General features: G+C 45.8%; 2 protein-coding genes across 2 annotated transcripts in view; both read left to right on the top strand.

The window, feature by feature from the left end:
* The window catches only part of LOC311111150 (synaptotagmin-7-like), a gene marked incomplete at both ends in the record, with an annotated part of 166,828 nt that overhangs the window by 63,811 nt on the left and 91,695 nt on the right, over window positions 1-11,322 (top strand). The window lies entirely within an intron of this gene.
* On the top strand, window positions 3,024-10,468 carry LOC311111842 (mitochondrial glutamate carrier 1-like). Its single transcript, XM_084154743.1, has 11 exons — window positions 3,024-3,106; window positions 3,226-3,476; window positions 3,667-3,792; window positions 3,935-3,990; window positions 4,104-4,194; window positions 7,460-7,517; window positions 7,691-7,751; window positions 8,091-8,244; window positions 8,338-8,492; window positions 8,584-8,633; window positions 8,870-10,468. Exons 2-11 carry the CDS (start codon window positions 3,457-3,459, stop codon window positions 9,056-9,058), a joined length of 960 nt encoding a protein of 319 aa, XP_084010869.1. The 5' UTR covers window positions 3,024-3,106; window positions 3,226-3,456; the 3' UTR covers window positions 9,059-10,468.

Genomic DNA, 11,322 nt, shown 5'->3' on the forward strand with positions numbered 1-11,322 from the left:
ATACTTATGTAAATGTTATATTTCAGTTTTTTAATTTATTAGGTTGATGAGAGAAAAAAACGATTTAATTAATTTTAGAATAAGGCTGTAACGTAACAAAATGTGGAAAAAGTCAAGGGGTCTGAATACTTTCCGAATGCACTGTATATGGCTTTCCTAGGCTTTTCTCTTTTTGTCACACTTAATTTGAAAATATGAACTTTAGGGCTCAAAGTGCGGTCAATAGCAATAGATATTGCAATATCAATATCATAGATTTAGCAATATTTTGATAAACTTCACCTGAGATGTGTAGCAACAGGGTTCAGCTTCACCAAGTGGAAGTAAGTAGATGAGCATCAGCAGTTTTACTCAGCATCGATGTGCTGAGCCTTGAAATAACAGCTAGGAATACATAAGCATCATGTCTTGATCACCTGATCTGTGTATTTTTATTTTTAAACATCTTTATTTAACTAGGCAAGTCAGTTAAGAACAAATTCTTATTTACAATGACAGCCTACACCGGCCAAACCCAGGCGACGCTGGGCCAACTGTGCGCCGCCCTATGGGACTCCCAATCACGGACGGTTGTGATACAGCCTGGAATCGAACCAGGGGGTCTGTAGTGACGCCTCAAGCACTGAGATGCAGTGCCTTAGACCGTTGAACCACTCGGGAGCCCATATATACATCTCTGGAAAAAATTAAGAGACCACTGCAAAAATATACGTTTCTCTGGTTTGACTATTTATATGTATGTGTTTGGGTGAAATTAACATTTTTGTTTTATTCTATAAACTACTGACAACATTTCTCCCAAATTCCAAATAAAAATATTGTCATTTAGAGCATTTATTTGCAGAAAATGACAACTGGTCAAAATAAAAAAATGTATGCAGTGTTGTCAGACCTCGAATAATGCAAAAAAAAATTCATTTTTAAACAACACAATACTAATGTTTTAACTTAGGAAGATTTCAGAAATCAATATTTGGTGGAATAACCCTGATTTTCAATCACAGCTTTCATGCGTCTTGGCATGCTCTCCACCAGTCTTTCACATTGATGTTGGGTGACTTTATGCCACTCCTGGCGCAAAGATTCAAGCAGCTCGGCTTTGTTTGATGGCTTGTGACCATCCATCTTCCTCTTGATCACATTCCAGAAGTTTTCAATGGGGTTCAGGTCTGGAGATTGGGCTGGCCATGACAGGGTCTTGATCTGGTGGCCCTCCATCCACACCTTGATTGACCTGGCTGTGTGGCATGGCGCATTGTCCTGCTGGAAAAACCAATCCTCCGAGTTGGGGAACAATGTCAGAGCAAAAGGAAGCAAGTTTTCTTCCAGGACAACCTTGTACGTGGCTTGATTCATGCGTCCTTCACAAAGACAAATCTGCCCGATTCCAGCCTTTCTGAAGCACCCCCAGATCATCACCGATCCTCCACCAAATTTCACAGTGGGTGCGAGACACTGTGGCTTGTAGGCCTCTCCAGGTCTCCGTTTAACCATTAGATGACCAGGTGTTGGGCAAAGCTGAAAATTGGACTCATCAGAGAAGATGACCTTACTCCAGTCCTCTACAGTCCAATCCTTATGGTATTTTGCAAACCTCAGCCTGGCTCTTCTTTGCTTCTCATTGGTGAAGGTATTTTTTCTAGCTTTGCACGACTTCAGCCCTGCCCCTCGCCGTGCACTTCACTCCAGCTGCCGTTTGCCATTCTTTTTGTAGGTCACTTGATGTCATCCTACGGTTGTTGAGTGACATTCGAATGAGTTGGCGGTCATCCCGGTCAGTAGAGAGTCGTTTTCGCCCTCTGCCGGTCTGTAGGTTTGTTGTCCCCAATGTCTGCTGCTTGACCTTGTTCTTATGAACCGCCGTCTTTGACATTCTAAGGATGGAAGCAACCTGACGCTCACTGTATCCCTCTGCCAGTAAAGCCAGAATTGAACCCTTCTTTTCCTCACTCAAAACATTCCTTTTCAACTCTTTTGGCATGGTCAATAGTTATTTTTTGATTAATATTACTTTTGAGGTACTATTAGCACTGTTTTTGCCATCCAGCTGGTCCTATTGCAAGAGGATAGTGATGACCACAGCAGTGGTTTTTATACTTTTCCTCGTTAAATAAGATTTGGTTCAGGTGATCACCTAATCAGTACCTAATTCAGTAGAATGAGGTGTGCCTGTGTTGGAATTCAACAGACACTGGAATGGAATGGCTGTCATACATGTAGTGATGCTGATTTAAGAAAAATGTTCAGTGGTCTCTTAATTTTTTCCAGAGCTGTAAATACAAGTATGTTGAAGGTTCACTGAGTGTGCAATGATATGTAGTTAATGGGTGAACTACGTTAAGTCAGGTTTAGCTGACAATCACACTAAAATCTGAACGTGCATGGCAGATAGGTGGTGGGAAGGGTATAGTGTTATGTTGATGTATTCATTCATGATTTATTAACAAACTAGATGTGGTAAGTCTCTCCATTTCCACATGTAATCCGTTCCTGGCAATGAAAAATACATGAACTCATACTGTAGATATAAATGAAAAGCAGACATTGAGTAGACAGACCACTCCTGTTGCTCCTCTTCTGTACTATTCTATGACCAAGGTTTTGTCGTCCCCCCCCCCCCCCCCTCCCTACACACACACACACACACACACATAGCACATAGCACAGTAGATCCTTTTATAAGGACAACAAAGCATGTTCGGTCAAAGGTATATTGTTACAAACCTGCAAAGAGAGAAGGAGTGCCGTGTGCTGACAGACTAGACCTCAAACAGATATACACCCATATTTCTAATCACAGTATTGAATGTCCCATCTCCCTCTCTCTTTCTCTGCTTTCTCTTGCTCCATTCAAATACAATGTACACACACACACACACACACACACACACACACACACACAAATCAGGAGAGATTTGGGAGGAGTAGGAGTAGAGGAAATCGAAGAAGGAGTGGAGGTTAGAATTAGGGTTGAGGGAGGGGTGGAGGGGAAGGATTGATGTGATTGGTCCAGAAGGAGGGTGGATGTACTATCTGCTTCTTCTGAAAACATGGCTCAATGAATGAACACTCTTCATTTCAGGTAGCCAGCCAACACAACATTGAGGTAAATGCTATTATGCCCAGGGATAAGCCAAGTACTTTCCATGCATAGATGTTTCTCAAAGCTTTAACTGAGGGTCAGATTACTGTTCTGATATGGATTTGTACTCTGTTCTTTTCCAGTTCTCCTCCACAGCTGGCCAATTATTTGACTGACGGACGGACTGACTGACTGACTGACTGACCAACTGATTGACTGACTGACTGAAACTGACGGCTGAACATTGGCTGGTTGACCGAGTTATTCTCCATCTATCTTCCACCAATCCACTGTTTTCCTTAAACACCGAGGTGAATATCACATTTAGAGATACACAGACAGAGGAACTGCCAGAGTAACTGTGTCTCAGATAGATGGCTGACAAGCAGATCAGGTAAGTGCGGATAAGGACATTTAGATGGAAACAGAAGAATCTGAGAGGGTTTTATCAAATGTTTTAATTGATGTTTTAGGTTGAATCTTGAACTAATTCCTCCACCATTTTGTTATTCTCTTTTGTTATTCATTGGTCATTCTAACCTTTTTCACCCCTTCTCACCCTTCTCTCTTTCTCTCCCTCTCAGTTTACCTGCCAAATTGATCAATGGGGGAATTGCTGGACTGATTGGTGTGACATGTGTATTTCCTATTGACCTGGCCAAGACCCGTCTCCAGAACCAGCAAAATGGTTCCCGTCTCTACACCAGCATGTATGTACAATGCTGTTCAACACACACTTTTAACCAGTCTCATTTAGAAATTCTAAAACAAACGTTTCACTTGTAGTATCTGCTTACCTCTGGTTGATTCTCTGAGGTCTTTGCACAGTAATCTTCTGTGTTCACTACACAGGTCAGATTGCCTTATCAAGACCATCCGATCAGAGGGATACTTTGGCATGTACAGAGGTAGGACAAAAGAGTCTGTCTGTGTGTGTGTGTGTGTGTGTGTGTGTGTGCACACAGGTTTGAGCATGTTCTTTGTTTATTACTCTGTGTCTCTCTATTTATTTGACCATTAGGTGCTGCTGTGAACCTGACTCTGGTCACTCCAGAGAAGGCCATCAAACTAGCTGCCAATGACTTCTTTAGACAGCACCTGTCCAAGGATGGGTGAGTAGGGCTCAGAGGCCTCTTTCAAACACCTGCCTGTCAAATACTATCATACACCAGTCATAACTGACTGGCACATCAACCTCTTGCCCACTCTGATCTCCTTGAATTGATGTACTTGAAAGATGTAGTGTATACTATATCAACTTAACTAACTTCTTGTTTGGATTTGATATAAATATCACTTCAGGATGCTAATAATATCTTCACTATGTGCTTTGATCCAGTGGTAATGCATTAGAGGTATAAATATTTTATAAACATACAGCATGGATGATAGGACCAATCCCATAAGCCCCTGCAGCATTGTCCGCATGACATACCTGGGCTATCTTTAGCGTCCCTCAACACTTCCATGGCGACCAAGAACATGGCTGATAAATTATTGAGTGACCTGCGCTAGCGAACTGGTGAATTATTAACATGTTTCTAAGACTGTGTGAGTATGTGTGTGTGTGTTTCTAAATGTTTCTATATGTGTATCACTAATGGTATGTTTATTGTTTTATGCATGTTTATAGTCTTGTCCTATGTGTTGTGGCAGATCAGGGGGTTGGGTCAAAACGTTTACACAGATCAGACACAGACAGAGTATGAGTAGCTCGGTTTCAAGGGTGTTTATTAATAAAATAATCAAAAGAAAAGGTTAGGTCTCCCCCATGAGACCCTCTCCAGGATACTGTCTCCAACTCCATGGACGTTACCTTCCTTCCTTCCCCCCAGTCCTCTCTCATGTGCTGCCCTTCTGGCAGCTTTATGGGCCTTGCACAGCTGGTGAGCAATCCGCCCTTAATTACTCACCAGCTCCCAATCAGCCACAATTAGTCCTGTCTGGGGAGCCCGTCAAGACCTGGCACGTCCAGCAGATGGAGCCACCGCCTCGTGATGTAAACTCCATCTGTTACCAGGCCTCGACGAGTCTCCCCCTGGTGGCTGACCTGCTGTACGCAACACCCCTCCCTTAGCTATGTCGGGGAGGGGACGGTCTTCAGTGCAACGTCTGTCTCCCTTCTCGGTAGGGCATCCGCGTTTCCATGCTTCGCCCCTGACCTGTGCACAACAGAAAAAGAGAAGCGTTGAAGGGACAAGAACCACCTGGTGACCCGATCGTTTGTGTCTTTACCCCTGGCCAGGGGAGCATGGTCCGTGACCAGGGTGAAGTGGGTACCTAACAGGTAATACTTGAGAGTGTCTAGCACCCACTTCACCGCCAGACACTCTTTCTCAACAATTTAGTATTTCTATTCTCTCGGTATCAGCTTTCGGCTGATGTACATAATGGGGTGCTCCTCCCCATCGTGTATCTGGGACAGAGCGGCCCCTTGTCCCGTATCACCTGCATCTGTCTGGACCACCATCGGCACCTGGAAATCGGGCGTTATGAGAATCGGATGGGAGCACAGCGCTTCCTTCAGACGGCTGAACGCTGCTTCTGTCTCGTCCGTCCATTTCACTGTTTTCGGGAGGCGGGCCCTGGTTAGATCGGTAAGGGGGGAAGCTATAGCCGAAAGTTGGGGATAAACCGGCTATAGTATCCTGCCAGTCCCAGGAAGGACTTGACCTGTGTCTTGGTGCGTGGAACGGGCCAGTCACGTACCGCGTGAACCTTCCTCTCCTGGGGCTTGACGTTCCCCCGTCCGATCAAATACCCCAGGTACTCCACCTCCTCGAACCCTAGCTTGCATTTCTTGGGATTTGCGGTCAACCCAGCTTGCTTGGAGGCACGTCAGGTGCTCCTCCCAACCTTGGCTGTGGATGATAATATCATCCAGATAGGCCGCTGCGTACTGCTGGTGGGGTCGAAGCACTCTGTTCATCAGTCGCTGGGATGTGGGCGGGTCTCCGTGGAGACCGAACGGGAGCACCCGGTACTGGTACAGACCGTCTGGTGTCGAGAACGCCGCCTTCTCCCGGGAGGAGGCTGCCAGTGGTACCTGCCAATATCCTTTGGTCAGGTCAATGGTGCTGATGTACTGGGCCTTTCCCAATCGGTCGATTAGCTCGTCCACCCTCGGCATGGGGTAGGCGTCGAATACGCTTATGTCGTTCACACCCCGGAAATCATTACAGAAGCGGAGGCTACTGTCCGGTTTGGGCACCAACACAATGGGGCTGCACCATGCACTGTGGGTCTCTTCAACGACCCCCATCCTCAGCATAGCCTCCACTTCTTTCATGGCCTTCCGTCGGGCCTCCGGAATTCAATACGGCCTCTTTCTTACCGTTTCCCCGGTGGTGTTCAATGAGGGTCGTGCAGCCCGGCTTCTCAGAGAACACCGGCGTGTTCCGATCGACAAGCTCCCGGAGCTCTTGCTTCTGGGCCGGGTCGAGGTCCTCACTGCTCGGGACCACCACTGGTACCGTTGGCGTCCTGGGTCCCGACCATAACACGGCCAAGGCTATCCTCTCGTGCCACTTCTTCAACAGGTTCACGTGGTAAATCTGTTGAGGTTTCCGTCTCCCCGGTTGCCGTACGTGGTAGTTGACAGGTCCCAGTTTCTCGACCACCTCGTATGGTCCATGCCATGTGGCCAGGAACTTACTTTCGGCTATGGGGATCAACACCAACACTCTGTCTCCCACCTGGAATTCTCTGGGCTGGGCTCCCCGATTGTAGACCTGGGCTTGGGCGCGTTGGGCCTTCTCCATATGTTCCCTCACGACTGGCCGTATGGCTGTCATCTGCTCCCGCATCGTCTCCACGTGCTCTACCACGCTGCGTAAGGGGGTCGGTTGGGCTTTCCACACCTCCTTGGCGAGGTCCAGTAGGCCACGGGGCCTCCTCCCGTAGAGGAGTTCAAACGGGGAAAACCCAGTGGAGGATTGGGGTATTTCTCGGATTGAGAACATTAGGTGGGGTAGCAGCTGGTCCCAGTTCTTCCCGTCCTGCTCGATGACCTTCCGCAGCATCTGTTTGAGCGTTTTGTTAAAGCGCTTGACGAGCCCATCCGTCTGCGGGTGAAAAACGGAGGTCCGGATCTGCTTGATCTGCATGAGGGCACACAACTCTTTCATGAGGCGGGACATAAACTCTGTACCTTAGTCTGTCAGGATCTCGTTCGGGATGCCCACCCGGCCTCGACGAGTCTCCCCCTGGTGGCTGACCTGCTGAACGCCACCGGGTATAGAAACAGGGAGTTAGCATGATGCATTTATGTTGTGTGCGTTTTGTTTAATGTATGTAAAACCCCTGAGATAGCACCAGACCATCCAGAGAAAGAAGTAATTGAACCAAAATAATTATGACATTTCTTCTCTCTCACAGTCAGAAGCTCACCCTGCTGAGGGAGATGCTGGCGGGTTGTGGTGCTGGTACATGTCAGGTAAGCTCAGCCAGGGTATCAGCCTCAGACAGCTCTCTACTACAGCCTTGTGGCTCAACAGTAGTTATGCACACTAGTAGTGTGTCTGCCTGGGGATTTGAACTCTTCTGAAACGAAGTCACACTCTGTCTCTCCATCTCTTTGTCTCTTTGTCTCTCCATCTCTTGATGCAGGTCATCGTCACCACTCCCATGGAGATGCTAAAGATCCAGCTACAGGATGCAGGGCGGATAGGTGAGAGATGGGTAGAAGAAGGGGAGAGCAGGTTGTATGTTCCCCTGTTCCCAGTCAATGTTTTATGACTAACCAGTGTATTGTCAACCAAACAAGCACTAACAGATCATAGAGATCTGATCCGTTAGAACTAGTAAGAACCAGCATTGTTATTGTGTCAATGTACCAATAGTTATTGTAATGCTTGAACACATTTGTGACTCTTCCTTGTGTTCCTGTGACTCCCCAAATTTATTTTTGTTTGCCAACTTCTCCTGAGGCATTGCTGCTTCTCTGTCCCTGGTTGATGATGTCACACTGATGATACTGATGTTGCTGTGTGTGTTATGACACTTGTAGAGGCTCAGAGGAAGCTGATGCCCCAGGCTGCAGGTGGGGCCCCTGGGGGCCCAGTGGAGGCGAGGACCCATACAGCCATGCAGCTCACCCGGGAGCTGCTGAGGAGCCAGGGCATCGCAGGGCTCTACAAGGGCCTGGGGGCCACACTGCTGAGGTACATCTGCACAGAGACACAATGGCAATCTTGCAAGAACACACACAAATGAAGATGATACATATTTGTTGTTCCATTCCTCTGTTCTCTTAGGGACGTGCCATTCTCCATAATCTACTTCCCCCTGTTTGCCAATCTGAACAGCCTGGGTGGCCGTGGGGCTGATGGCCCCGCTCCCTTCTATGTGTCCTTTGCATCAGGCTGCATCGCTGGCAGTACAGCTGCTGTGGCAGTTAATCCAGTGGATGGTAAGGACCGTCAAGTGTGTATACAGGTATGAGTGTGTATTCTGCCTGCCGTGTGCCCTGTAAGACAATTGATACAGTATGTGTGTTACAGTGATTAAGACCAGAATTCAGACCATGACACGGAGTGACAGACTGCATCAGGTAACCTCTCCTTCTCACTCTAACTCTTCCACTGCTTCCCTCCTGGTTTTGGTGTCTGTGAGTTCAACCAACCTAATCCACCTTTCCCTAAAATGTGAACAGCAGACCTATGAAGAAAGAAACATGATGACAGGCATTCTCTGATCGATTATATCCATGTTATATGATGGAAGAACATTACAACATCTACTGGTACTATTAAATAAATGGAGAAGGCATTTTAGGCTAGAATATAGATACACCCCTATATCACAACCCTCTTGTCTAACAGGAAGATTCTGCACCAAGAGGGTCCCTCTGCTTTCCTGAAGGGGGCGTACTGCCGTGCTCTGGTCATTGCTCCGCTCTTTGGCATTGCACAGGTGGTCTACTTCCTGGGAGTGGGAGAGTTCCTTCTCAGCTTCCTGCCTCAATGGAACAACTAGTCTTGCACTTTCCTCTCCTGCACAGCTCACATTGGAGCCAGGTAATCTGGCACCTACCTCTCCTACACAGCCCACATTGGAGCCAGGTAATCTGGCACCTACCTCTCCTACACAGCCCACATTAGCCTAAGGCCTAAAGGAGTTAGTCAGGGTCAGACAGAACAGTGTGTGTGTTCTAGACCAGAGTATGTCCTCTGCACCTGTTGAGGGTGTTCTGATAGGTCATCCTTTCTACATCCCCTACGTGAGATGAATTACTGTAAATATTTGAATTTAGGTCTGATTTAGAATTGTATGATAAACATTCAATATCATTTCAAGTGTACTTTTAGTTGTGCTTTATCAAGGTTTAGTCATGGAATTCTCTCTATTGTTTTTACTAAGATGTTGCTATCATGATATAAAAATCTGTTCAATCATGTTAACTCAGTATATATCTGTCTCAACATGACTGTACTGTAATATATTCTCTCTGTATTGATACTGTTTTATTGTAGTTTTGTGGCTGTTTTGCACAGCTTCTGTACCTCTTTCCAAATTGTGTTTCCCTCTTCGTCCATAAAGAAGCTTTAGAATTGCATTCTTCTTCCAAGAATGCATTGAGTATTTCATCACAGTGATGCTAAGAGATGATCTGGGGTGTATCCAGGATTACCAAAGATATAACATAAGATGTTGGCAGATGTTGGAAACGATGTAATCAAGCTGTGTGCCTAGAAAGAGTCAACATTGCCTGCAGCAAACGTAGCTGGTTGGTGACATTGGTGATTACACACCAAACACAATTAGCTGCCCAGCCACCATCTTGGCACCATTTTGTGACTAGATGTCAGTTCAGGGACCTGCCTGAATTTGTCCAATAGAAACTCTCATTTTCGTTGCAAAATGTTTTCCATTTGGAGTAAACAGTTTCTGTTGCAAAACATTTTGCAACAGAATCTGGTATATGAATACACCCCAGGGTTCTGAGAGTGGCCCTTCACTCACAGCACTCAACCAATCAGAGTCAAGTCATCTAATCAAAAAGATAAAAACCCACCCTTGACATTTGTGCAAGCCCATTGCCATTATCATTACTGAAAGGTACATTTGTAGGCCCTGTGTGACCCTGTATCATAAATGTAGTTACCTAGATTCTATATATTGTACTGGTTTTCACTGGACCGTTATTCCCTCTCCTCAGGAGGACACATGCACGTCCAAGCACTTTTATGTCACCACCCCTCTTCCCTCCCCTGTAGATATGGTGGGTGTTGGGTTATAAGTTCGAGTCGTGAATATGGATGTGCACTGAAGGTGTAAAACAGACTGACAGCTATTTTATTATTCATGTGAGGTAAAATAAGAACAGAAAAAATGTATTCCTCTCGTACATATTGTTGTCTGAAAAAAATGAATGGGATTGTGCTACCCGTGTTGCCTTATGATTCTTTCTCTCTATTTGTGTGACAGTCTTTGGTGTGTGGTTTGTCCTCATTCTACCGTAACAAGTCTCAATGAAATCTGAAGAGGCCCCCTGGACTGTGGTAACCAAGGAAACAATGGAGGGATTGTTTAATGCATTTGCTTCACCAAATTAATCTATCTGAGTATCTCGCTGTCTCTGTCAGCCTGTCTCATTCCTAAGGAACCATTGTTATGTGCCCATCCAATAGCCAGATTCTCTAGTACACATGGGCATGGCTATTTGTCCTGGCCATTTTTCCTTGTGTCCTGTTGCTTTCTTGGCATTTTCTCCTTTGGAGGAGATCCATTTCCCACCTGCAGTGTTAGTCTTTCTCCACTCCCATGGATACCACTCAGATCCCATTTGAAAACAAGCAAGCAGAAACACTGTGTATAGAGGACACATTATTTACACCTTCGTTGTTATGCGGTTATTACAGTGTTATCATATGTCCAGTAGATGGAGCCGGTGCAAGCTGGCTTGCATTTAATGTACACTACATTTCATAGAATTTAATTCAGTTACAATAATCATAGGAGATGTTATGTTTGTACTATGATTATTATTGATATCATTAATTATTAACAATCATTCTAATATGTTATTATTATGTACTATGTAGGCTGCACAGGTGAATATGGCTAAAACAGGGTGGAGCCAAGGAACAAGGTAAACCGATAAGGCAGAGGGAGGGTGAGAGGGAGAGATGGAGTGATGGGAAGAAGGGAAGGGAGGGTAGAGGGAGAGATGAGAGATGGGGAGATTGGGAGATCGAGGCACTCAACCAAATCAGGGCATTGATTACAAAAGAAGTGAG

This window comes from Coregonus lavaretus (assembly GCF_964263955.1).
Source record: "Coregonus lavaretus genome assembly, chromosome: 37".
Classification (NCBI taxonomy): domain Eukaryota; kingdom Metazoa; phylum Chordata; class Actinopteri; order Salmoniformes; family Salmonidae; genus Coregonus; species Coregonus lavaretus.